Source organism: Symphalangus syndactylus, chromosome 12 (genome assembly GCF_028878055.3).
Source record: "Symphalangus syndactylus isolate Jambi chromosome 12, NHGRI_mSymSyn1-v2.1_pri, whole genome shotgun sequence".
NCBI lineage: Eukaryota > Metazoa > Chordata > Mammalia > Primates > Hylobatidae > Symphalangus > Symphalangus syndactylus.
Window position 1 is genome coordinate 79,834,029 of NC_072441.2, and position 26,515 is coordinate 79,860,543.

Consider the following 26,515-nt stretch of genomic DNA (forward strand, 5'->3'; position numbering starts at 1 on the left):
AACTTGGATAATAATTGCACCCTTCTCATAAGGTAGTTGTGAGGATTAAATTAGATAATACACATAAAATATGAAGCACAGTGCCTGGCATGTGGTAAGTACTCAGAGGTTAGCTATTATTTTCTGTTTCTACTGGCTTGGACTAGACTATTTTAACCTCCTGTAAGCAACCAGCCAAGGCATGGAGGAAGAGTCTGGGAACTCTCTGGTTTGGGCAAGGTTTGCTCCTCATTATGCTGAGTTTTGTTTATTCCTGTTTCTTTCTCGTTTCCTTGATGATCCAGGTCCCTCAACCAGTGGAGAGTCCCAGGGGTGAGAGGAAGGCCTACAGATAGACCCAGGGTGAAGACCTGAGTAACCTTGCTAGTCCTGACTCAGCCAGTACTGGTCTTAGACTGATGATGGGTCAGGGTTCATATTTTAGCATCTCTCTCTGGGCGTCTTTCCTCTTCTTTTTTAGACCTCATGACCAAGGCAGCTGGTGTCACCTGCTGCTCTGGTTTCTTTAAGTAATAGATCAGTTTTATCTTTCCTTAGAATATTTGCATTTTTTTTCTACAGCATCTTTTTATTGTCTTTACCATTACTTTAATGCATTTTAAAATTTATCTACATTAATTGGAAACTATTTGCATTTTTTTCATCCTCTCTCTCTTTTTCTTTTTCTTTTTTTGGATTTGTCTTGGCCAGAGAGGTTCTCTCAACACCTGGGTGGACTTGGAATTTTTTTATCAGCTGCAATCTGAAGACTTGTCTTTACCATGGAATAGGTGACTTTCCTTGAGGACCTCAGAAGCTCAAGTAGTTTAATACTAAGTCTTTCTAGAGCCTCACTCTCTTTTATTTTTTAAACTAGAACTGTGATTTATTGAAGCCTTACCATGAGCTTCATATAATTTTTTATGAACAGCTTTATTGAGATATAATTCATATACCCCATTTAAAGTATATAACTCAGTGGTTTTTAGTACATTCACAGAGTTGTGCAATCATCAATAAATCAATTTTAGAACATTTTCCTTACCTTATAAAGAAATCCTGACCCATTAGCAGTCACTCCCCGTTTCTCCCCAATCTCCCTCAGCCCTAGGCAGCCACCAGTCTACTTTTTTTTTCTATGGATTTACCTATTCTGGATATTTAATATAAATGTAATCATCGGTATATGATCCTTTGTGACTGGCGTCTTTTATTAGAATGATGTTTTCAAGGTTCATCCATGTTGTAATGTGAATTAGTACTTCATTCCTTTTTATGGCTGAATAATATTCCATTATTTAGATGTATTACAACTGTGTTCATCATGGATAAATGTTGGTGGACATTTGGGTTCTTTCTACTTTTTGGCTATCATTTATAATGCTGCTATGAACTTTGGTGTACAAGTTTTTGTGTGGAAATGTATTTTCATTTCTCTTGGAGAGGAATACCTAGGAGTGGGATTGCTGGGTCAGAATATTTGCATTTTAAAAGAGGAGTCATCTGTAGCCATTGCTGCTTACTCCAGAGGACTGAATGTATTCTAAAACTTGGAAGTCCTGGTTCTGTGACATCTGAGTGTGGGGGAAACTGCTGGGCAGAGGAGCCTTTCAAATTTGGTGGCTGCCTGTTCCTTCTACTCATGAAACTTATCCTAAACTCAGCCCATAAATTTCTCCTCATACCATCCCATCTCTCCCATTTATTGCCAGGTTCTTACTTTCAGGAGCACTGCATTTTTCTGATGTCACCAAGCCTGCCAGGAATTTGGGGAATGCTGGGCTTTGCCAGAAAAGGAAGGATCTCCTCTGAGCAAGGAGAGTTACCTCATCATCAGGCATTTGGTGCTAACATTTGCCCATAGTTCTCCAGGGTGGAGGGGGGCGTGCACCCAGATGGTTTCAGTTCCAGACACGTGTGCTCAGAGAGGTGGGATGAGCTTCCTTGCCTGCTAGTAATTATGGTGCATGCCTCTTTGGGTCAAGGTGCAGAGGCTTGTGAAATACCTTTGTTTTCTAGGGGTTGGGAAGGTTCAGTTGCGGAAATAGGTATGTGCCAGGAAGGCTGGTGGCCCAGATTTAAGCCTGGCCAGCAGAGGCAGGAAGTAGAGGAGACAATATAGGGTAGGAAGGGGATGAGTCGATGAAGGAAGAAAAGGGACGTGGTTTTCTTGGGTCTGGGGGCACAGAAGCAAAAATCACTAAGCAGGTAGTCAGAGACTAGAGAGGGCAGAGCCACTCCCTTTGATGCAGAGGGGGCACTGAGGAACTTGCCCTTTCATTCCAGGTTTGCTGGTTGCTAGGCAGGTGTCCTAGAGAGAGACTGGCTTAGCAAGTGGGTGTCTCCTTCAGAGTTGGTTCAGGAGCTCACTTCCCTCTACGGACACACTGTCACTGCTAAGCCTCAGTGTTTTCCTTTGTTAGGGCTCCAAGTAATGAGAAAGGCTGCCCCATGTAGGGTGCCACCTCAAATCCTTTTTCTCATTTCACCTCACAGTAACCCTGGGCAGCCCTCTACACAGTGCCTGTCCAGCCCATGCCTCTGGGTAGGCAGCCACATAAAAAGCAAACACGTTTTGTTGGCTAATCTGGGGAGGAAGAAAGGGAGTGATTCTTTGTGTCATACTCCACAAAGGACCATCTCTGGCCTAGGCAGCACTGCAGAAGGCAGGACCGTGTACCCGAGACTGATGAGCTGAGTCGGGTGCGAGCCTCACTCAAGGAGAGGGTAGGCACCCACCTATCCCATCCGGCTCTGTTCTTTGAGTTTATGGGGCTTCCTTCATCCTGATGACTTGGGTGCCGTTGTTACAAGGGGCTGGCTATTCCTACTTTTCTTTTTCTTTCTTTTTTTTTTTTTGGTACGGAGTCTTGCTCTGTCACCAGGCTGGAGTACAGTGGCCCGATCTTGGCTCACTGCAGCCTCCACCTCCTAGGTTCAAGTGATTCTCCTGCCTTAGCCTCCTGAGTAGCTGGAGCTACGGGCATGCGCCATCAAGCCCAGCTAATTTTTGTATTTTTAGTAGAGACGGGGTTTCATCCTGTTGGCCAGGATGATCTCAATCTCTTAACCTCGTGATTCGCCTGCCTCAGCCTCCCAAAGTGCTGGGATTACAGGGATGAGCCTCTGTGCCCAGCCTCCCATTTTTCAAAGTGGGGAAACTGAGGTGACTGCTCTTCCAGCAGCTTGAGAGGCCATGTACACTTGGGGTGAGAAAGTGGGTGGGATTGAGGGGCAAAGTGAGGGAAGAGTGGGATACAGGGTGAAGATGAATTAAGGTTGCTGGTTTCCAGCTCAGGGGCAATCTCCACTTCCTTTACTTCCTCTTGGAAAGAACCTTACACTTGACTCCTACCCAGTCCTAGTGACCCCTGTAAAACCTGGGGAGTGAGAGCTGGGGGAACGCAGGCTTTTCCCTATTCACATGAGCCTGTGGTGTGAGAATTCTGCACCTCTCCCCTTATCTCCCTGGTGCCTCCCTGTGTATCTCCTTATCTCTGCTATGGCGTCTTGATCTCTAACCCCTCAGCTATGTGTTTACCCCCTCCCTGCTTTGAGGAGTGAGTCACAGCTGGAGATTTGTTTGAACAGAGTGGTGAGGCTGCCTATAATTTGGAGGTAGCTGGGCTTCTCCCAAAAATGTTTATGAGGTTAGAGGCTGCTTACCTTGTGATTAGCACTGCTCCTTTTTCCCTAGAGAAGAAGGCTCCACTTCTCATCTGGCCTTTTAGAGTCCCCAGTGGAGACCCCCCTGCCAGATATTTTTGGGATGTTGCTAAAGCTCCCTGGAGCCTGCTCACAGTCCTGAGGAAATGCGAGCCTGCTCCAGAAAACAACTATGTGCACCAAGCAGAGAGGAGCCCCAGGATTTGCTCCTTGACTCTGGGCTGGGGGTGCAGGCTGAGGTCTGTGGCCTTGTTGACTAAGATGCATTCTCCGGTTCTGGAGGATGAGGTGCCAGAGAGAGCCCTAGGTTTTTCATCAGCTCCATTAGACAATTTACCTCATCCACCCTCTTCCCTTGCAGACTTTCCAGAGCTACTTGGGAAAGTAATGCTGCTTCACCCTTGTGAAGAGATTTATGGTTTGCAAATCACTTTTACATCATTCTTGCACATCTATCTACCCTTCCTAAAATGCTGGTTGTGGAATTATCACCCTCATTTTACAGACAGAAAACTGAGGTCCAGAGAGATTAAGTGATTTGCTCAAGGGTTAATGGTCATCAATCAGGACTGAGACATCCTGCCTCTGACTTCAAGTTTAGTACTTTGTTTTGAAACAGAGTCTCGCTCTGTCACCTTGTTTGGAGTGCAGTGGCACAGTCTTAGCCCACTGCCGCCTTGACCTTATGGGCTCAATTGATCCTCTCACCTCAGCTTCCCTAGTAGCTGGGACTATAGGTGGGCACCACCACGCCAGGCTAATTTTTGTACTTTTTGTAGAGACAGGGTCTCATTATGTTGCCCAGGCTGGTCTCAAACTCCTGGACTCAGGCCATCTGCCTGCCTGGGCCTCCCAAAGTGCTGGGATTATAGGCGTGAGCCAACATGCCTAGCCAAGTTTAGTACTTTTTCTTTCCTTCTCTTTATATGTTTTATTATAGGAGTGTCACAGGGATCACTGCACCTCTCTCCTTATCTCCCTGGGGCCTCTGCCTCCCAGGTTCAAGCGATTCTTCTGCCTCAGCCTCCCAGGCAACTGGGATTACAGGCACCCACCACCACACCTGGCCAGTGTTTTGTATTTTTAGTAGAGACGGGGTTTCACCATGTTGGCCAGGCAGGCCTTGAACTCCTGACCTCAGGTGATCCACCTGCCTTGGCCTCCCAAAGTGCTGGGATTATAGGCGTGAGCCACTGTGCCCGGCCCAAATAGTTTTTTGGTTTGTTTGTTTGTTTTTTTGAGACAGAGTCTCACTCTGTTGCCCAGGCTGGAGTGCAATGGCGTGATCTTGGCTCACTGCAGCCTCCGCCCCTTGGGTTCAAGCGATTCTCCCACCTCAGCTTCCCGAGTATCTGGGATTACAAGCATGCACCACCAGGCCCAGCTAATTTTTATATTTTCAGTGGAGACGGGGTTTCACCATGTTGACCAGGTTGGTCTCAAACTCCAGACCTCAAGTGATCCGCCTGCCTCGGCCTTCCAAAGTGCTGGGATTACAGGCGTGAGCCACCACACCCGGCCCCAGCTTGCTTTTTCACTTAACACTTATTTCGAGATTTATTCATGTCAATGCATGTTGCATAGTTCATTTATTTTCACAGCTGAATAGTAGTTCATTGTACTAATATGTAAGGATTTATTCATTCATTTTCTAATTAGCCAGGCATGGTGGTGCACGCCTGTAGTCCAGCTGCTTAGGAAGCTGAGGTGAGAGGATCAATTGAGCCTGGGAGGTCAAGGCTGCATTGAGGCATGATCATGCCACTGCACTCCCGCCTGGGTGACACAGTGAGACCCTGTCTCAAAAATATTAATAATATATAATTTAAAAATTTGTTTTCTTGTCAGTGGGCCATCTGGGTGGTTTCTGGTATTTTGCCATTGCATGCAATGCTACTGTGAACATATTTCTACATGTCTTATCTTTATATTCCTATAAGTGTAATGAAATCCCCCTAAAATAGCTCATTAGCATTTTAATTTGCATTTTCCTTTACTGGTGAGGTTCAGCATCTTTCCTATTCTATTAGCCACTTGTTATTTCTTTTTAGAGTTGCCTTCTTAGTCTTTGCTCAGTTTTTCCTTGACCTTCCTCTGCTACTTTTCTGTGTCTGCTTTTTCCAGTATTCCATACTGCTTCTCTAAACTGAAGAGCTGGAGTTTCTCAAAGGGAATTGAGAAAATCCCTGAACATATCACCTGGAACTTATGCAACAACATATTTTTTTGAGAACCTATTCTAGGCCAGGCATTGTGCTAAATAAGCTATCCATGTCTTCAAGAAGCTTATGATTTTACTGGGGGAGATGAATGAATGGTTCCAAAAGAATGGGCTCCTTGTTAAAGTGCAGGATATGTAGGTTGCAATAGGTGCTCTGACTGAGGGAGGAGTGCTGGGATAAAGGTCGGACCCTCAGAGAGGAGATGCCTTGAAGGCTGAGCAGGAATTCTCCAAGTAGGCAAGGGAGGAGAGGATACCCTGGTCAGAGAAAGCCACATGTGCACCTCTGGGGAGGTGGGAGCATGTATTGCACTGGAAGACCCGTTAGCAGAAACAGACTTGGATTTGGATGCCTTCTACAATTGGATCAGGAAAAAGTTGGGGATAGAGTGCGGGGTACATTGGGGTACTGGAGGGAGTCAGAACATTTTATGTGGTATAGACTGTGACGGTCCTGATCATAAGGGGACTCTAATACCATAATAAGGAGTTTTTGATTTTTTGTTTTTAAAAACATTTAATAGTAACATATATACAGAAAAATATATACATCACAAATGTTCAGTCAAGTAATTTTCACAAACTGGACACATTCCTGTAAGCAGCCACATCAAGAAACACATCATTACGGGCACCATAGAAGCCCCTCATGTCCCCTTCTAATTACCACTCACCTCCACCTCGAGGGCAACCACTATCCTGACTTCTAAAGTGTTTTGCTTATTTTTGTGCTTTTTATATAAGTGGAATCATATAGTATACTTTTGTGTCTGGATTGTTTTGCTTAACATCTTCGTGAGATTTACTGATGTTGCATGTACAGTGCTTCATTCTTTTTCATTGTTGTACAAAGTTCCATTGTATGAATATATTGCAATTTATTCTACTCTTGCTGAACATGTGGGTAATTTCTAGTTTGAGGCTATTCTGAAAAATGCTACTGTGAACTTTCTAGTATGCATGCTTTTGTGGGAAACATATGTATGTGCTAGGGCAAAGGGAAAGCCTCTCCTTCACCCTCGGAAGTTTTGCTGAAAATCACTGACAAAAGAAAATAGGAAAAAAGGCCCAGGCGCAGGACTCATGCCTATAATCCCAGCACTTTGGGAAGCCGAGGCGGGTGGATTACCTGAGGTCAGGAGTTCGAGAGTAGCCTGACCAACATGGTGAAACCATCTACTAAAAATACAAAAATTAGCTGGGTGTGGTGGGACACGACGGTAATCCCAGCTACTCGGGAGGCTGAGGCAGGAGAATTGCTTGAGCCTGTGAGCCAAGATCATGCCACTGCCCTCCAGCCTGGCCGACAGAGCGAGAGAGACTCTGTCTCAAAAAAAAAAAAAAAAAAAAAAAAAAGGCATACAGATTTATTTGATCACAGTTTTAGGTGACATAGGAACCTTCTGAATGAAGACCCAAATATACAGAGGAAAACGTCCATTCTTTTTTAATTTTCAATTTTTATTATTTTTTAAAAACTAGCCTTACTGAATCAGAAGCAGTCCATTCTTAGATTTGAAAAAGTATAGGCAGCTGTGTAGAAATATGATTGGACAAAAAGGGTATGATCTAATGCTAAGAGACTAAGTGGTGAAACCCAGCAAGGCCTGTCTGTCTAGATTCTTCTTGACTTCTCTAAGCATTCCTTCCGGGTATGAGACAGGGCCCTCTCTGGAATGGGGGTCTTATGACTTCAAATCAAGCAAGGTGGGCCAGATAATTTTTTTTTTTTTAGATGGAGTCTTGCTCTTGTCCCCAGGCTGGAGTACAATGGCACGATCTCGGCTCACCGCAACCTCCACCTCCCAGGTTTAAGCGATTCTCCTGCCTCAGCCTCCTGAGTAGCTGGGACTACAGGCACCTGCCACCACGCCTGGCTAATTTTTGTATTTTTAGTAGAGATGGGGTTTCACCATGTTGGCCAGACTGGTCTCAAACTCCTGACCTCGTGATCTGCCCATGCCTCCCAAAGTGCTGAGATTACAGGCATGAGCCACTGCACCCGGCCAGATAGTTTCTTTATGGCTAGCTTTTAATAGAAAGAGAGGTGGAAAGTCAGAGTAATATTTTTAGGTTTTATGGCTGGCTTTGGGGAAAAGGGGTTCTGGTTTCTATGACCCACCTTGAGAAGAGGGATTCTAGTTTCTATGGATAGCCCCGGGACGGGGAGGGGAGGAATGAAAGGCCAGAAAAGAGGTCAGGAGAAAGTCAGAGAAAACTTTTTTCTTCCGAGGCCTTCATTTTGGGGTATCATGTTCTGAGATCCTACATTTGCATTTCTGTTGGGTAGAGTAACTAGTGGTGGAATTGCTGTGCCTTAGAGTACTTTTGTGTTTATCTTTGGTTGATGCTTCTGAATTTTCCAGCGATTGTGATGCTGCGCAATCCCAGCATCAGCGTCTCAGAGTGTCGGTTGTTCCACATCTGCTGAACACTTGGTATTTTTTTTATCCATTTCATGTTAGTCATTCTGATAGGTATTTTGTGGCATTGTTTTGTGGTTTTACTTTCCAGTTCTTTGATAATGCCTGATGAAGTTGAACCCCTTGTCATATGTTTATTGACTGGGTATCCTCATGATGATGTGTCTGTTGGCGTCTTCTGCCTGTTTTTCTATTGGGCTGCATGTCTGGCTGGCTGTCTCTCTTTCTTTCTTTAAGTAAACATTTTATTTTGAAATAATTTTAAATTTACAGAAAAGTTGCAAAGATAGTACAGAGAACTCTTATATACCCTTCATCCAGTTTTCCCACAGCGTTAACATCTTATGTCACCATGGCACGTTTGTCATATAAAGAAATTAATGTTGGTACAATGCTGTTAACAAAGTTGTAGACTATCTGGGTTTCGCCACTTTTTCCACTAATATCTTTTTTCTGATCCAGGATTCAGTCCAGGATCCCATGTTAATCATTTTGTTTAGTAGGAATTCTTTATATATTCTGGACATCTTTTGTCAGATATACATATAGTGAATTTCTTCTGCTCTGTGGGTTGCCATGCACTGTTTTTTTAAATTTTATTTTATTGTTATTGAGACAGAGTCTTGCTCTGTTGCCCAGGTCGGAGTGCAGTGGCACGATCTTGGCTCACTGCAACCTCTGCCTCCTGGGTTCAGGCAATTCTCCTGTCTCAGCCTCCTGAGTAGCTGAGACTACAGGCGTGGGCTACCACACCCGGCTAATTTTTGTATTTTTAGTAGAGATGGGGTTTCAACATGTTGGCCAGGCTGGTCTTGAACTCCTGACCTCGTGATCTACCCACCTTGGCCTCCCAAAGTGCTGGGACTGTGAACCACTGTGCCCGGCCCTTTTTTTTTTTTTTTTTTTTTAAACGGAGTCTCACTCCATTGCCCAGACTGGAGTGCAGTAGCACAATCTTGGCTCACTGCAACCTCTGCCTCCAGAGTTGAAGCGATCCTCCTGCCTCAGCCTCCTGAGTAGCTGGGACTACAGGCATGTGCCACCACTCCCGGGTAATTTTTGTATTTTTAGTAGAGACGGGGTTTCAGCATGTTGGCCAGGCTGGTCTTGAACTCCTGACCTCAAGTGATCCACCCGTCTCAGCCTCCCAAAGTGCTGGGATTACAGGTGTGAGCCACAACACCAGCCCTCTTAGCAGTGTCTTTTGATGAATAAAAGTTCTAAATTTTAAGGCCGGGCATGGTGGCTCACACCTGTAATCCCAGCACTTTGGGAGGCCAAAGCTGGTGGATCACATGAGGTCAGGAGTTCAAGACCAGCCTGGGCAACATGGCAAAACCGCGTCTCTATCAAAAATACAAAAACTTAGCCAGATATGGTGGTGCACACCTGTAATCCCAGCTACTCAGGAGGCTGAGGTAGGAGGATTGCTTGATCTGGGGAGTCAGAGGGTGTGGTGAGCCAAGATTGTGCCATTGCATTCCAGCCTGGGTAACAGAATGAGACTCCCTCTCAAAAAAAAAAAAAAAAAAAAAAAAATTGTAAGGCATACACTAACATTTTAATAGTGGCTGTTTCTGGGTGGCAGGATTATAAATGCTTATTTTCTTCATTATATTATTTTTGTCCCTGAAAGTACTTGAAGGAATATTAACTCCTTTTTTTTTTTTTTAAGAAAAAAGATAATTATAGGTCAGGCGTGGTGGCTCACACCTGTAATCCAAGCACTTTGGGAGGCCAAGGCAGGCAGATCACGAGGTCAGGAGTTTGAGACCAACTGGGCCAACATGGTGAAACCCCTTCTCTACTAAAAATACGAAAATTAGCTGGGCGTGGTGGTGGGCGCCTGTAATCCCAGCTACTCTGGAAGCTGAGGCAGGAGAATCGTTTGAACCTGGGAGGCGGAGGTTGCAGTGAGCTGAGATGGTGCCATTGCACTCCAGCCTGGGTGACAAGGTGAGATTCTGTCTCAAAAAAAAAAAAAGATAATTATAGATTCACATGCAGTTATAAGAAATAATAGAATTCCCCTGTATCCTTTATTTCATTTTTTCCAATGGTAACATCTTGCAAAACTGTGGTACTCTATCACAACAAGGATATTGGCATTGATGCAGTCAAGCTATGGAACATTTCCATCACCAAAAGGACCCCTCATGTTGCCCTTGGAGAGCCACACCCACTTCCCTCCTCCCCTGACTTTCTTCTTAACTCCTAGTAACCACCAGTCTTTTTCCCATTTCTATAACTTTGTTATTTAAAAAATGTTACACAAGTGAAATTATACAGCATGTAAACTTTTGTGATTGGCTTTTTTCACTCAGCAAATTCTCTGGAGAATGTTGTTGCTTGTATCAATAGTTTGATCCTTTTTTTTTTTTTGAGACGGAGTCTGGCTCTGTCGCCCAGGCTGTAGTGCAGTGGTGCGATCTTGGCTCACTGCAAGCTCCGCCTCCCGGGTTCACGCCATTCTCCTGCCTCGGCCTTCGGAGTAGCTGGGACTACAGGCGCCCGCCACCGCGCCCGGCTAATTTTTTGTATTTTTTTAGTAGAGACGGGGTTTCACTGTGGTCTCGATCTCCTGACCTCGTGATCCACCCGCCTTGGCCTCCCAAAGTGCTGGGATTACAGGCGTGAGCCACCGCGCCCGGCCAGTTTGATCCTTTTTATTGCTGAGTAGTATTCCACAATAACAGATGTGCCACAGTTTGTTTAACCATTTCTCTACTGAAGGCATCTGGGTTGTTTCTAGTTTTTGGCTGTTACAAATAAAGCTGCTTTTTCCCTTTCCTTTCTCCTTTCCCCTTCTCTTCCCTTTCCTTCCTTTTCCCTTTCCCTCCCTTCCCTTCCCTTCCCTTCCCTTCCCTTCCCTTCCCTTCCCTTCCCTTCCCTTCCTTTCCCCTCCCCCTCCCCATCTCCTCCCTTCCCACCCCCCAGCTCCTCTCCTCAGGGTCCTACTCCGTAGCCCAGGCTGGAGTGCCATGGTGTGATCACAGCTCGCTACAGCCTCAACCTCCCCAGCTCAAGTAATCCTCCCACCTCAACCTCCCGAGTTTCTGGGACAACAGGCACACAACACTATGCCTGGATAAGAAAAAAATATGTTTTTTTGAAGAGAGGGGGCAACTTTGTTGCCCAGTCTGGTCTCAAGCTCCTGGCCTCAAGCAATCCTCCCACCTTGGCCTCCCAAAATGCTGAGATTACAGGCTGGGCACAGTGACTCACGCCTGTAATCCCAGCACTTTGGGAGACCAAGGCAGATGGATCACTTGAGGTCAGGAGTTCGAGACCAGCCTGGCCAACATGGTGAAACCCCCTCTACACTAACATATAAAAATTAGCCAGGCATTGTGATGGAAGTTTGTAATCCCAGTTACGGGGGGAGGCTGAGGTAGGAGAATTGCTTGAACCCGGGAGGCAGAGGTTGCAGTGAGCCAAGACTGCGTCACTGCACTCCAGCCTGGGTAACAGAAAGAGAATTCGTCTCAAAAACAAAACAAAATGCTGAGATTACAGATGTGAGCTATGATGCCCGGTTTTCTGTTTTTCATTTATCTGTTTTCTTTTTCCTGCCTTCCTGTGGATTGATTGAACACTTTTTAGGATTCCATTTTTATTCATTTATAATGTTTTTGAGTGTTATCTCTTTGTATAGATTTTTTAGTGGTTGCTCTAGGTATTATACATTATGTATACATAGGTTATCATAGTCTCCTGGTGTTGGCATTTTACTAGTTTGAGTGAAAAAGAGAAACCTTTCCTTCCTTTGCATCCCTTTACCTTCTCCCATTAATGATACTAAATATTTAATAGTATAATATTATAATATTTAAATATTTTCTCTGCATACATTTAGAACCACATCAGACATTGTTATACTTTTTGCTTTAATCATCAAATATAACTTAGAAAACCTAAGAGGGGCTTTCCAGCCCCGGCCCAGGCCCCTACAGCCACTGAGATGTTGATGCCTAAGAACCGGATTGCCATTTATGAACTGCTTTTTAAGGAGGGAGTCATGGTGGCCAAGAAGGATGTCCACATGCCTAAGCACCGGGAGCTGGCAGACAAGGATGTGCCCAATCTTCATGTCATGAAGGCCATGCAGCCTCTCAAGTCCCGAGGCTACGTGAAGGAACAGTTTGCCTGGAGACATTTCTACTGGTACGTTACCAATGGGGGCATCCGGTATCTCTGTGATTACCTTCATCTGCCCTGGAGATTGTGCCTACCACTCTATGCTGCAGCTGTCCAGAGACTGGAAGTCCTCAGCCTAAAGGTCTGAAGGGTGAGCGACCTGCAAGACTCACAAGAGGGAAAGCGGACAGAGATACCTACAGACGGAGTGCTGTGCCGCCTGGTGCTGACAGCAAAGCCGAGGCTGGGGCTGGGTCAGCAACCGAATTCCATTTTAGAGGTGGATTTGGTTGTGGATGTGGTCAGCCACCTCTGTAAAATTGGAGAGGATTATTTTGCATTGAATCAACTTACAGCCAAAAAAACTTAAAAAAAAAAAAGAAAAAGAAAACCTAAGAGGGGAAGGAAATCTTGTATTTACCCATCTTTTTTCTACTCATGTTTCTTTCTTCCCATTATTTCAAGTTTCCTTTTTTTTTTTTTTTTTTTAAATCATTTCCTTTCTGTTTAGAGAACTTTTTAAGCCATTCTTTTAGTGTAGGTCTGCTGGTGAGAAATTCTCTTAGGTTTCTTCATCTGAGAGTGTCTTGATTTTCCCCTCATTTCTGAAGGATATTTTCCTTTGTTACAGGATTCTGAACTGACCGTTCTTTTCTTTCAGCATTTGAAAAATAGTATGCCACTTCCTTCTACCCTCTGTCATTTCCGAAGAGAAAATAAGAGGGGTCCCCTCAAAGGTTATTTTCTCTGCTTTCAAGATTTTTTCTTTGTCTTTAGTTATCAGAAATTTAATTATGATCTATCATGGGATGAATTTCATGTTTATTCTGTTTGAAGTTTGCTTGGCTTCTTGAATCTATAGGTTTGTGTCTTTTGCCAAATTTTGAAAGTTTTTGGTCATTATTTCTTTGAGGACATTTTCAACTCACCCTCTTTCTCCTCTCTACCTGGAATTCTGATGGCTGGATGGAATCATCTCTCAGTGCCCCAACCCAGCCTAGCTGTCTATGCTCTTCTAATTGGAATGCCTAGGTTTATGAAACAGACCAGACTTGACCTTCATTAGCTAATAACCCCTTTGTTCTGACTGAAGGATGCCCTGCCTTTTCCCAGTCTGCCTCCAGGTATGGGGAGATAGTGTTCTTTTTTTTTCCTTTTTGAGACAGAGTCTCGCTCTGTTGCCCAGGCGGGAGTGCAGTGGTATGATCTTGGCTCCCCGGAACCTCCACCTCCTGGGTTCAAGCGATTCTCCTGCCTCAGCCTCCCTAGTAGCTGGGATTACAGGTGCCTGCCACCACAGCCAGCTGAGTTTTATATTTTTAGTAGAGACGGGGTTTCACCATGTTGGCCAGGCTGGTCTCAAACTCCTGACCTCAGGTGATCCACCCACCTTGGCCTCCCAAAGTGCTGGGTTTACAGGCGTGAGCCACCGTGCCTGGTCGAGATGGTGTTTTAATAAAAGTGCAGGTATGTCCTGGGAAGAAAGAATTGGCAGCCATTCTGGCTATTTTGAAATCATTTCCTCTTTTTTCTTTTGTAATATTTTCTTGACCTAGATGTCATGGAGCATTCTCTGTGCATTCAGAAAATACCTTTGCTAAGGGCTGTGGCATACAACAGCTCTCGAGGAGTTAACAGAAGGGGTTATTCTTCACAAAACACAAATAACTGAGAGGCAGATGCCATGGGAGGCCTTGTGACGCTGTGGGAGCTCAGGGAGGGGAAGACGTGTTTCTCACAGGATGCAGGGTAGCATCTTGGAAGATGAGGCATTTGAACATGAACTCGAGGAACTTGCAGATGCCCTAGGTGAAAATGGGAAGAATAGATATTTAAGGCACAGGAAATGATGGGAGCAAAGGCACTGAAGTTGGAAACCATGGAATATATTGGATAGGGCACTGAGAGATGGTAGCAAGAGGTGTGAGTTTACCCAGACTGTGGAAAGCCTTGCATGCCACTCTAAGGATGTGGCTTTTATTTCATAGGAATTAAGTGTTTTCATAAAACCAGCTACTTTGCTAAGGTTGGGAAGGTTTAAGGGCCATTGTGACAGTGTCTTCTGTCTTTCCAATCCAAAAAGTGGGAGGATGCTGATGTTTCAGTGCCACCCCCCATGTGGCAGTGAGTAACCTCCATACATTTTCTCATTTTCTTTTTCTTTTCGAGATGGCATCTCGCTCTGTCGTCCAGGCTGGAATGCAGTGGTGCAATCTCGGCTCACTTTAGCCTCCGCCTCCCTGGTTCAAGCAATTCTCCTGCCTCAGTCTCCTGAGCAGCTGGGATTACTGGTGCCCACCACCACGCCTGGCTAATTTTTTTGTATTTTTAGTAGAGATGGGGTTTCACCATGTTGGCCAGGCTGGTCTCGAACTCCTAACCTCAGGTGATCCTCCCACCTCGGTCTCCCAAAGTGCTGGGATTACAGGCATGAGCCAGCACACCTGGCAATATTTTCAAGTAATGTTCAACAAAAAAACCCTCAGTTGGGGGCCGGGCGAGGTGGCTCATGCCTGTAATCCCAGCACTTTGGGAGGCCGAGGCGGGAGGATCACAAAGTCAGGCGTTTGAGACCAGCCTGGCCAATGTGGCGAAACCCCATCTCTACTACAAATACAAAAATTAGCCAGGTGTGGTGGCAGGTGCCTGTAATCCCAGCTACTTGGGAGGCTGAGGCAGGAGAATTGCTTGAGCCCAGGAGACGGAGGCTGCAGTGAGCCAAGATCGTGTCACTGCACTCCAGCGTGGGCAACAAGAGCAAGACTCCATCTCAAACAAACAAACAAAAAACCCTCAGTTGGATGGTAATATACCCTTTTTACAGATAAAAACACTAAGAGTTAAGTATCTCACCAAAGACTGATTTCTTCTCCGCCAAGTTGGAAGGTTATCTTCTCCAGACATTTAGAAGGTTAGGAGCGTTCCTTAAAACCTGTTACCGGTAAGATGTCATTTATGCAGCTGGGCCTCAAGGCAGGGGATGACCAGATGACCTCAAGATCACTTTCATTCTTGGATAGCCCAGCACCTATTTCTCTTCATTGTCTGGGAGAGGCATATACTCCATCCTCATGCTGTCACAGGATGGAATCCAGAAGGAGCCTGAGATATACTTGGTCCAACTCCTTATTTTTCCAGTGGGAACCAGAGATCCATAGTGGCTAAGCCCCTCATTCACCTCCATGCATAGTACAGGTGATCTACTCTGCCATGTTAGTCCTCTCTCAACGTTATCATCTTCCCAATCTACAGGCCCCTACTTTTCCCTCCTACCACGTTTTTCCTTTCAGGTTTTTAATTTTCCCCACAAAGTGTTGTGTGTGTGTGTGTTTTTTTTTGTTTTTTGAGACGGAGTCTTACTCTGTCACCCAGGCTGGAGTGCAGTGGCACGATCTTGGCTCACTGCAAGCTCCGCCTCCTGGGTTCACGCCATTCTCCTGCCTCAGCCTCCCGAGTAGCTGGGACTACAGGCGCCTGCCACCACGCCTGGCTCATTTTGTTTTTGTATTTTTTAGTAGAGATGGGATTTCACTGTGTTAGCCAGGATAGTCTCGATCTCCTGACCTCGTGATCCACCTGCCTCGGCCTCCCGAAGTGCTGGGATTACAGGCGTGAGCCACTGCGCACGGCCTTTTTAAAAAAACCTTCTTTGAAGCCCAGGCAACATGGCAAAACCTCATCTCTACAAAAAATACAAAAATTAGATGGGCATATTGGTGTGCCTGTAGTCCCAGCTACTTGGGAGGCTGAGGTGGGTGGATCACTTAGGCCTGGGAGGTCGAGGCTGCAGTCACGCACACACGCACACACCACACACACTTCTTTGACTTATGAAAGAAAGCCTGCTTCATTCTTTGAAATTAGGTTGATCTCTAGATGAATACCTATTATCTTGCCTGCTTTCACTTGGATAATTTCCATGTGGCTCATAGAAACGGGAGTTTGAATTCAGGTACTTTCCTATAGTTCAGGAAGAATATTCTAGTCTTGTAAAGTGCATCAATAACTTGCTGGCTGGTTGTCAGGAGCAGAAATCCTGGATTGAGGATGAGCAGTCCAGGAATGACCTCTCCACAACTAGAGAAAGAAGAGTGCATGCAGTGTGTTCCCTGTAGTCCAAGAACCAGGGTAGCCCTGCTGGAGCTCTACAGAGCCGTGTGCCAGGTAATCTTTGTTGTGAAAGAAAAAACTGTCGGGTGGTCCCAGAGTCACCACCCCAAACACCTGATCTTGGGCAAGGTAATGCTGCCTCCCTGGACTTCAGTTTTCCTAGTCTGTGAAGTGGTGATGATAAGGCCCGCTCCACGGGGCTGGCAGAAGCACCCCTGTACTGGTAGCACTTTGTACCTGTAGACTGTAAAGGTGAGGGGTTATTGTTGCTGTCATTGTTATTATTAGGGCAGCGTGGACATTCTCAGGCTGACTCTCCAGGGTGAACTGACAGGAGATGAACTTGAACACATAGCCCAGAAGGTACTGCGGAATTCTGGTGGGCAAGGCCCCCTCCCCGCACCAGTGCTTCCTTGCTGCTGGCCTCTTACCCAAGTACTGCCTGGAGCCGACTCTGGTGACGTGCGCGTGGGAGCCCCTCCTTTCAGCAACATCCAGCTTGCCTCAGCCTTCTGCACTGCTTTGGGGCAGGAGGAGTCCCCCACTAAAATTAAAACTAAGCTGCTACTTCTGCCCATTTTCCCTGGCCGGTGTTCTTGCTGCTGTGTGGCTTCTGTTAGAAGTTCTGAAACGAATTTTTGGAGAGGAAAGTCAGACTAATCCTTCAAGTCTTTTGAGAAACAGGTCTTCTGCATTAGTTGAGGCGCTGGAGTTCTGGGCTTGCCATGTGGTTTCTGAGCCATCTCTCTCTCTCTCTCTCTCTCATCTCTCTTTGGCCAGGCGGGCAGGAAGACCTATGCCATGGTGTCCGGCCACTCAGCTGGTCATTCTCTGGCTTCAGAACTGGTGGAGTCCCATGATGGACATGAGGAGATCATTAAGGTAAGCTTAGTTCACCTCCAACTTTTCTCCCTGTCCTCTTCCTCCCTGCACGTATATGAGAGGGAGCAGTTGATGTTGTTGCCAAAGGGAGCTTGTGGTTTGATGGAAGAACCAGACTTGAGCTTCTAGTTCCTGGCAATCTCCTAGAAATATCTTAATTAATACCAGGAGACTACAGTCTGCCTGTTAGCAACTTTGTGCAGCCTGGCCCCAGGCAAGGGGCCCTTACTAGGAGCCTATCCACTGACCATGTTTTGCTGCTAGAGGTTGTGGAGACAGGTAGGAGGTGTGTTTATGGAACTTATATTTTCCCATAATGGATTCATCCTGATGGAACTTATTTATTTATTTATATATTTTTAGTTTTGTAGAGACAGTCTTGCCTTGTTGCCTGGGCTGGTCTCCAAATCCTGGGCTCAAGCAATCCTCCTGCCTCAGCCTCCCAAAATGCTGGTATTATAGGCGTGCACCACCCCACCTGGCTGATGGAACTTATTTTTAAAAAAATAAAATGATTTTTGTTATTTCTCTTTCTTTTTTTTTTTATAAAACAGCTTTTTGAGATATAAATCCCATACCATATGATTGACTCAGTTACAGTACAGTTATGTGCTACATAACAACGTTTTGGTCAGTGATGGACTGCGTAGACAACAGTGGTCCCATAAGATTATTATACTCCATTTTTACTGTATTTTTTCTGGGTTTAGATACATTACCATTGTGTGATGATCACCTACAGTATTCAGCACAGTAACATGCTGTGCAGGTTTGTTTGTAGCCTAGGAGCAATAGGGTACACCATACAGCCTAGGGGTGTAGGAGGCCATGCCATCTAGGTTTGTGTGTGTACACTCTGTGATGTTTGTACAAGGATGAAATTGCCTAATGATGCATCCCTCAGAATGTATTCCTATGATTAAGTGATGCATGACTGTATATATGTGAGTGTTTATGCCAATATAGCTATATAGCATTTAGCTAAATTTATTGCATTAGGGTAAATTTCTAGAAGTAGAATTGATAGACCAGTAAGTAAATATATTTTTAGGTCTTCTGATCCGAATCACCAAATTCCACCCAGTAAGTTGGTGGTAACAATTTACCCTCCCACCAGCACTATATGAAGCTACCTATTTTTGTATAGTTAATTTAATTTGAGGTTTCTTAACTAAATGGTGTTCTTATTTCAGGTGTACTTGAAGGGGAGGTCTGGAGACAAGATGATTCATGAGAAGAATATTAACCAGCTGAAGAGTGAGGTCCAGTACATCCAGGAGGTGGGCACCCCTTCCCTCTCACGCAGTGCCTAGGTCATTTCTCTAAATCTCACATTTTTTTTGGCTGTCTTCTTTTGTGGATTCTGATTTTTCTCCTTCTTTTTCCTTTATGTCTCTGAAATGCCACCATGCCCTCCTGTGTGTCAAATATATAACTTTTGACCCTTCATACCTGATCCATTAATCCACAAATAATTAAGTACTATGTGCCTAGCACTGTCCCAGCCACCTATCGAAAATTACCAGCCACTTTTCACAGCATTTCTTAACTCCCTTCCCTGGCTCATGTTTCTCGTTGGCACTTATGCCCATATAACATATTACACATTTTACTTATTTGTCTTTTGTGTTGTGTGTCTCCCCAACAAGAATGTCAGCTGTAGCTCCACTTGACCAAGGTCCCTCCCTCCATCCTGCAGCCAGTCGTTAGGACAGTGCCCGACTCGCAGTACAGGCCAGGGATGGGGCACAGAGTTGGGTGAGTTGGCGTGCTCTCTTTCTCTACCCTAAAGCTCAAGTTTCTTCCCCTCCCCTCCCAGGCCAGGAACTGCCTACAGAAGCTCCGGGAGGATATAAGTAGCAAGCTTGACAGGGACCTAGGAGATTCTCTCCATCGACAGGAGATACAGGTAATAGGAAATGGTCCATGGTTGGGTCCCCACCGAGGAGGTGGGGTTGTGCCAGGCAGTCTCATTTACTAATTACCCAGTGTGTGCTAAATCTAGCATCCCTGCCAGGAATGGAGAAAATAGAGGTGATGCTGGCTTCTCTGCAGCACTCACAATCTGGTTAGGACTCTCCAGCTGATGATCACTTACATTTACAAGTGTCAGCTTAAACATAAGTACACCTGCTCCTGAAACACTGTACAGAAATTGAACTTATATAAATTAAATATCATCAGTTGTTAGCAAAGCCTCTTATCTATAAGGATTCTGTGATCAAGCTTCTTATAATAATAGAATTTTATAAAGCAGACAATCACCTGTAAATCCACACTTCTTATAAGCTGATCTTGCTTAGTTTGGGTGATACCTGTGGGGTAAATTGAAGTCCGTGCCCTAGCCTGTTATTAATCTTGTATATAGTTATGTCTAACCTGGGATGGGAAGCTCCTTAAGGTTAGGAGTTCACCCCACCCCACCCCGTGTCTGTATCCTCACCCTCCCATTCCCCAGGTCTGGGATGTAGAAGGCATCAGTAAATGTTTGTTAGACTGAACAGATTGGATAAGTCTTTCCTGGGATGGATAATCCTGGGATCCTGCTTTTCAGTTTTTCCAAAACTTGAGGACAGAAATGTCTTCAGGAGAGCAGAGCTGTCTCTTTGTGACTTCGCCCTCATCCTTTAGATTCTGAGTTGTATCCTTGATTTGCATTTTGGTTCAGGCAGAATGTCTTGCTCCAGCAGCAGCCCCTGCCTTCATTCCCTTGAGGGGAACAGTGGCCCAGCAGCTGGTGCAAGGAAAGTTCTTTGTCTTGGGCATGCACTTGTGTGGTGGAACATTCCCTAATTTTTGCTTTGGCTGAAGGTAGGTCTTTCAGTGCCTGAGCTGACATCTGGCTGGTGGGAGCTACTTTGTCAGGTGGCAGAAGAACCTAATGTGTGCGGAGACTGGCCCAAAGTCCAGCTCTCTTGTTTGCACAAACCAGCTGTCATATGATGAATAATCAGGCTTTGGGTCAGAAATAAGTGAAAAAGGGCTCCCCTTTGTAATTTTTGCTTTGTCAAACTTTATCAGGATCCCTGGGGGCAAGGGAAACTCTTTGTTTGTGGCAGGCAGCTGCACGTATTCCCTGGCTAAGAAGAATGGGCTACACATACTTTTCCATCTGCTGAAAGGTTTTAGCCTGAGGTTTTTTTCATCCTCCCTACAAGACTTTCAAGGCCCTTTCAAGGCCACATAACATTTCTCCACCCCCTCTTGTTTCTGTTTTCTCATGGAACACTAGAAATCTTTTTTTCTTTCCCTTCCTTCCCTCTTCCTCTTCTCCTTTCTTCATTCCTTCCCTTTTCTCCCTCCCTTTCTTTTTCTGTCTCCCTCCCTCCCTCCATTTCACCTTCCTCTCCCTCTCCCTGTCCTTCTCTTTCTAAGATTTGAGTGTTAGGAGAATAATGTTTCAAAGTTGGTTGCTTTCATCTGTTTTAACTACCAATTTTATTTTTCTTTGAACAGGTGGTGCTAGAAAAGCCAAATGGCTTTAGTCAGAGTCCCACGGCCCTGTACAGCAGCCCACCTGAGGTAGGTAACAGAGGACACCACGGTGGCTCCGCTTAGGCAGGGGCAGGATTGCCTCCTCCCCATCCTTTTGTTTATTGCTTTCTCTCTCTCTCTCTCATTAAATACAAGAGTAGTAGTTGACATAAAAATTCAAACAACAAAGAAATATGTAGAGTAGAAATTCTCCTTCCCCAATCTCACTCCTTGCAAGTATCCACTGTTAACAGATTGAAGTGGGTGGATCTTTCTAGGGCAGTGTTTCTCAGCCTCAGCTGTTCACTGGAATGGCCTTGCAAGCGTTAAAGGATATGATGCCTGGGTCCCATCCCTAGAGCTTGTCATTTCATTGTTCCAATAGGTGGCCTGGGCATCAGGACTTTTAAGAGCTCTTCAGGTGATACTAATGTTTAGCTAAAGTTGAGTGCCAGTATTCTAGAATATTTTTATATACGTAGACAACCATATTTAAATATCATGTATATGTTATATACACACCATATATACATGATAAATATATGTATATAATATACATGTGCTTTTCTCAACTATAAGATCATGGTAAATACATTATTCTTTGCTTGCTTTTTTTTCTTAACTAAAGAGTATATTATAACCTTCTTTCCATGTCAGTACATATAGATCTACCTCATTCTTTTGAATAACTACATAGTATTTCCTTCCATGGCTGTACTCGATTGATTGACTGATTAATTGACTGATTGATTGACTGACAGAGTCTCACTCTGTCACCCAGGCTGGAGTGCAGTGGCGATCATGGCTCACTGCAGCCTCGACCCCCGGGGTTCAAGCAATCCTCCCACCTCAGCCTACCCAATAGCTGGGACTATAGGGCACACGCCATTAAGCCTGGCTAATTTTTGTAGAGATGGGGTTGCCCAGGCTGCTCTTGAATTCTTGGGCTCAAGTGATCCACTTGCCTCGCCTCCCAGAGTGCTGGGATTATAGGCATGAGCCACTGTGCCCAGCCTACTTTTTAAATTTTTATTAATGTTATTTTTTGAGACAGGGTCTCCCTATGTCATCTGAGCTGGAGTGCAATGGTGCAGTCATGGCTCATTATAGTCTCAACCTCTTGGGCTCAGGTAGTCCTCCTGCCTCAGCCTCCTGAGTAGCTGGGACTATAGACACGTGCCACCACACCTGGCTAATTTTTGTATTTTTTGTAAAGACAGGGTCTCATCATGTTTCCCAGGCTCATCTCAAACTCCTGGGCTTAAGTGATCTGTCCACCTCGGCCTCCCAAAGTTTTGGGATTATAGTCATGAGCTACTATGCTTGGCTTCCATGACTGTACTTTATTTTTTATTTTTTGAGATGGAGTCTCGCTCTGTCACCCAGGGTGCAGTGCAGTAGTATGATCTTGGCTCACTGCAACCTCCACCTCCTGGGTTCAAGCAATTCTCGTGCCTCAGCGTCCTGAATAGCTGGGACTACAGGCGTGAGCCACCACGCCTGGCTAATTTTTGTATTTTTAGTAGAGATGGGGTTTCACCACGTTGGCCAAGCTGGTCTCGAACTCCTGACCTCAGGTGATCCACCCACCTCGGCCTCCCAAAGTGTTAGGATTACAAGCATGAGCCACTGCACCCAGCCACCATGACTGTATTTTTAAAAAGTGTGTTATTATGTTTTTTTGTGATTATATAATACAAAACATTCATATTGTAGAAAATTTGGAAAATTCAGAAACACAGGAAAGTGAAAGAAGAAACAAATATCACTTGTAATCTACTCAGAGAAAAACCACAGTGAAATTTCATCTTTCCCTGAATGCAAATATATATTTACCATGTGAATACATTGTACAGTATGTAGCAATTCTTTATAATTGTTTTTTTGTTTCTTTAGTTGGGTATGTTTTTGCATTCGGTGTCTTTGGCTCTCAAGTAGAGGTTGAATCAGAGCCACCCATTAGTTCATGACACATCATCCTCATGGGGTCCTGTCAAGGCCTCTCACTGGTTTCAGGTTTTTGTTTTTTGTTTTTTTTGCCTCTCCACCTCCTGCAAGAGGCACTCACTCTAATGAATTCAATATATGGCTAAATATGCCTGTAAAATGTTCAATATACACGATGAACTTGTGCTATATCTTCTTCCCTCTTTGTTCTTGTTTTCCCTGGTACCATGTTTTTTAGGATCTATCTACATTGCTGCATTAAAATCTAGTTCATTGCTTCTGGCTCCTACATGTAGTTTTATAACTTTTTTGCTTCATGTTATATTATATGATGAAATAATGTTTTCATGAAAGTTTTCCATGTCATTAAACAGTCTTATGAGAACACTCTTTGAAATAAGTGCATAATAGTTGTGTTCCAGGAGCCTTTTAAAGGCCATTGGCTCAGGTGAGGATTTAGGGAAATTGACTGGATAACTCATGACATCTAGATTTGGAATGCTGTGATTCTAACCACTTGCTTTAGATGTGCAGCTTGGACTTTCTCCTTCCTTTGAATCATCATATTTGGCAAATACATTGTTGGCAACAAATTATAATAACACCTGGTAATATCTGTTTGGCCTCTTTCTTCTCACAAGCTCAAAGCTGTACCGGATGTTATCTTACCTAGTTTTGAGGCAGCCTGTAAGGCAGGGTGTGGTAGGGAGTGTACTGACTGCCTCACAGATAAAGAAATGAAGCCCCACAGGACTTCATTTCTTCATTATCACCCACAGGATGATAATGCAGAGACTGGGACCCTGTCTCCCTCCTCCCAGCCGAGAGTTCTGAGCTCTGGTTTGAAGGTGTTGCTGCTTCCCACTGCGCAAGACTGGGAGAGATTTTTCTATCAGACTCACAGGGAGCTCGTAATCGAAGTGTCTGGTGCCTGTGCAGCAGAGATGGGGGCGAGACCCTACATGTTAGCTCATCTCTAACCACCAGCCCACAGTTGGGTGTGTCTGGGAGAGACTGAGCAGTTACCTCGATGAGACACCTTTTTCCACATCGAATCAGATTCCTGGACTCATTGCATGCTTTTGCCCTAAACCTGTCCATCCATCAGTAACCCTTTATATGCTGCTGTCAGTGCCAAAAGCTGAGAATGGTAAAGGATGTGTTTTTGGACCACTCCCTTTGTGATGGGTGCGACATAGTCCCTGTCCTGAGGGAACTCTAGTCCAAAGGGGAACATGGTCTCTGCTCTCAGAGAGCTGTAGGCGGATAGAGGGAAGCAGGACACACACCTACAGACAGCATCCACATATTCGCCAAGAAATCGATTAGTGGATACATACATGAAATATTACTGAGCATGTCCTAAAATAATTCGGTGTTTTGAGGCTAGCAGGGTTCTTTAGGGTATGAAGGGACAATGTTTCATTGAATAACTCAGAATTCCTGGCTGCCTAAGGTAACTCTCCCCTTGTGTGATGACAGTTCTTTTTTGAGGGTGATCTGGATGAGACGGTCCAAACCAGTGTGTGCCTGGGAGGGGACCTTTTCTTACCGAGTCAGAAACTTGATGGCTTCCCCTTCCCTTCCTTGCTCTGGCTGTAGCTGGACACCTGTATAAATGAGGATGTTGAGAGCTTGAGGAAGACTGTGCAGGACTTGCTGGCCAAGCTTCAGGAGGCCGAGCGGCAACACCAGTCAGACCGTGCGGCTTTTGAGGTGAGATTTGGGATTTGGGGAGAAGGTGCCCTAAGGGATGGGCTACTGAACGCAGGTGCCAGTGATGTCTCAGCTTGGACTTCCTGTCTCTCTGGCTGAGTGCCACAAACTGGAAAGGCAAGGCTGTGAAGCCTGGAACGCTTGTCTGCTTTTCCCTCTCCTGGACGTTTATACTGTTTACTGTCCAAGGCCAGCCCATAGTTCAAAGGTCAGCTCGGGATTCTCTGCTCTGATGAGTTTGAGGCTGGTGCCCATCTGGGGCAGCTGGTGATTCAGAAGTCATTTCTGTCTGTGTCGTGGTAAGACTCTTGAGACTGTGCAGGCAAGGACTGCTGCTGGCATGTCACCCCCGAGTCTCCAGTGTCTGGCGCAATACCGGGTATTAGATAAGTGCTCCATAAACGTGGACTGGATGAGTGACTAAATCTGTATTGTTGTAGAAAGAACTGCACTCATCGAATTGGAGGATTTGGGCTCTAAACTCAGCTTTGCTATGCAGAGCTTTGCGGTCTGGAATGAGTATCTTTTTTTCACTCTGCTGCCAAGCTGGAGTGCAGTGGCGCAATCTTGGCTCACTGCAACTTCTGCCTCCCAGGTTCAAGCAGTTCTCCTGCCTCAGCCTCCCGAGTAGCTGGGACTACAGGCACGTGCCACCACGCCCAACTAATTTTTGTGTTTTTAGAAGAGACGGGGTTTCACCATGTTGGCCAGGATGGTCTCCATCTCCTGACCTTGTGATCCACCTGCCTCAGCCTCCCAAAGTGCTGGGATTAAAGGCGCGAGCCACCATGCCCGGCCTGGAATGAGTATATTAATTATTGTTTTAGTACAGAAATCTATAAATGGAGAGTAAAAGCCCCCTACTATATGTGAGGTCTTCCATATTTTCTGGAAAATTCTTTGAGTATAAAACAAGGTACATGGGCAGTTTTCTTTCTTTCTTTCTTTGGAGACAGGGTCCCACTCTGTTGCTAGGCTTGAGTGCAGTGGCACAATCTTGGCTCAATGCAACCTCCATCTCCCGGACTCAAGCCATCTCCCACTTCAGCCTCCTGAGTAGCTGGGACAACAGGTGCACACCACCATGCCTGGCTAATTTTTGTGTTTTTTGTAGAGACAGGGTCTTGCCATGTTGCCCAGGCTGGTCTCAAACTCCTAGGCTCAAGCAGTCTGCGTGCCTCGGCCTCCCAAAATGTGGGGATTACAGGCATGAGCCACCACACCTGGCCCGTGGGCAGTTTTCCAACTGTTCTGTGTGAGGTTAACCATCTGTTACCTGCTTTTGTTCTTCCACAAGTAATGTATTCTTTGTGTCATAAATATGTTATGATGGGGTTATATCCTGCCTAGGCATGCTGGGAGCTGGTAAAAAGAGAAAGGCCAGCTTGAACTCTTCATTTTCATGGAATTGAGACGGAGTATTTTTGAGAAGAGGCTTGGCGGTGAGGAAGAAGGGCACCAAGGATGATAAACTGCTTCTATGTTAGCCGAAGTATTATTTGAACAAGTAATTTAACCTCTCCGAGCATCTGTTTCAACTTTTGGAAAAGGGGTTAATGAAATACACCTTACAAGTTTGTTGTGTAGATCGAGTGAGGTAATATATGTGAGGGCACTTTATTATTCTGAAGGGTTTTAGAAATATAAGATAGTCTATATTTTTCTTAGCAATCAGTTTAACAAGGAGATTTTCCTATTTAAATAGCTTGGACTTAGGGTAATATTAAAATTAGTTTGTCATCTCAGAACAAAGTAGCTCTGTGGTGAAGAGGTATGTTGCATCTATTTCAGATTCCACAATTTGTATAATTCAGTTGGTGATGTATCAGTTGGTGACCAGCAGTTTCCTACCTTTTCCAAACAAAACAGGAGGAAAGGAAGGTTGAGGCTCTAGCACTGATCAGGTTGTGAATTTTGGAAAAAAATTTCTGCACTCAGAGGCATTATGAAGTTGTGGAAA

At 45.0% G+C, this 26,515-nt stretch overlaps 1 protein-coding gene and 1 pseudogene across 4 annotated transcripts in view; both read left to right on the plus strand.

The window, feature by feature from the left end:
* The window catches only part of TUFT1 (tuftelin 1), a 43,686-nt gene that overhangs the window by 5,049 nt on the left and 12,122 nt on the right, over nucleotides 1-26,515 (plus strand). Inside the window, exons 1-7 of one of the 4 annotated variants that reach the window (XM_063626353.1) lie at nucleotides 16,452-16,590; nucleotides 16,825-16,899; nucleotides 17,317-17,418; nucleotides 18,612-18,698; nucleotides 19,238-19,327; nucleotides 20,875-20,940; nucleotides 24,442-24,555. In XM_063626353.1, the coding sequence (XP_063482423.1) occupies nucleotides 16,474-16,590; nucleotides 16,825-16,899; nucleotides 17,317-17,418; nucleotides 18,612-18,698; nucleotides 19,238-19,327; nucleotides 20,875-20,940; nucleotides 24,442-24,555 (651 nt within the window). In that variant the 5' untranslated portion in view covers nucleotides 16,452-16,473. Of the gene's footprint in view, nucleotides 1-16,451; nucleotides 16,591-16,824; nucleotides 16,900-17,316; nucleotides 17,419-18,611; nucleotides 18,699-19,237; nucleotides 19,328-20,874; nucleotides 20,941-24,441; nucleotides 24,556-26,515 lie in introns of those variants that run through there. The other 3 variants (XM_063626354.1, XM_063626355.1, XM_063626356.1) reach the window with 3 other exon arrangements.
* On the plus strand, nucleotides 12,226-12,748 carry LOC134734685 (small ribosomal subunit protein eS10-like; annotated as a pseudogene).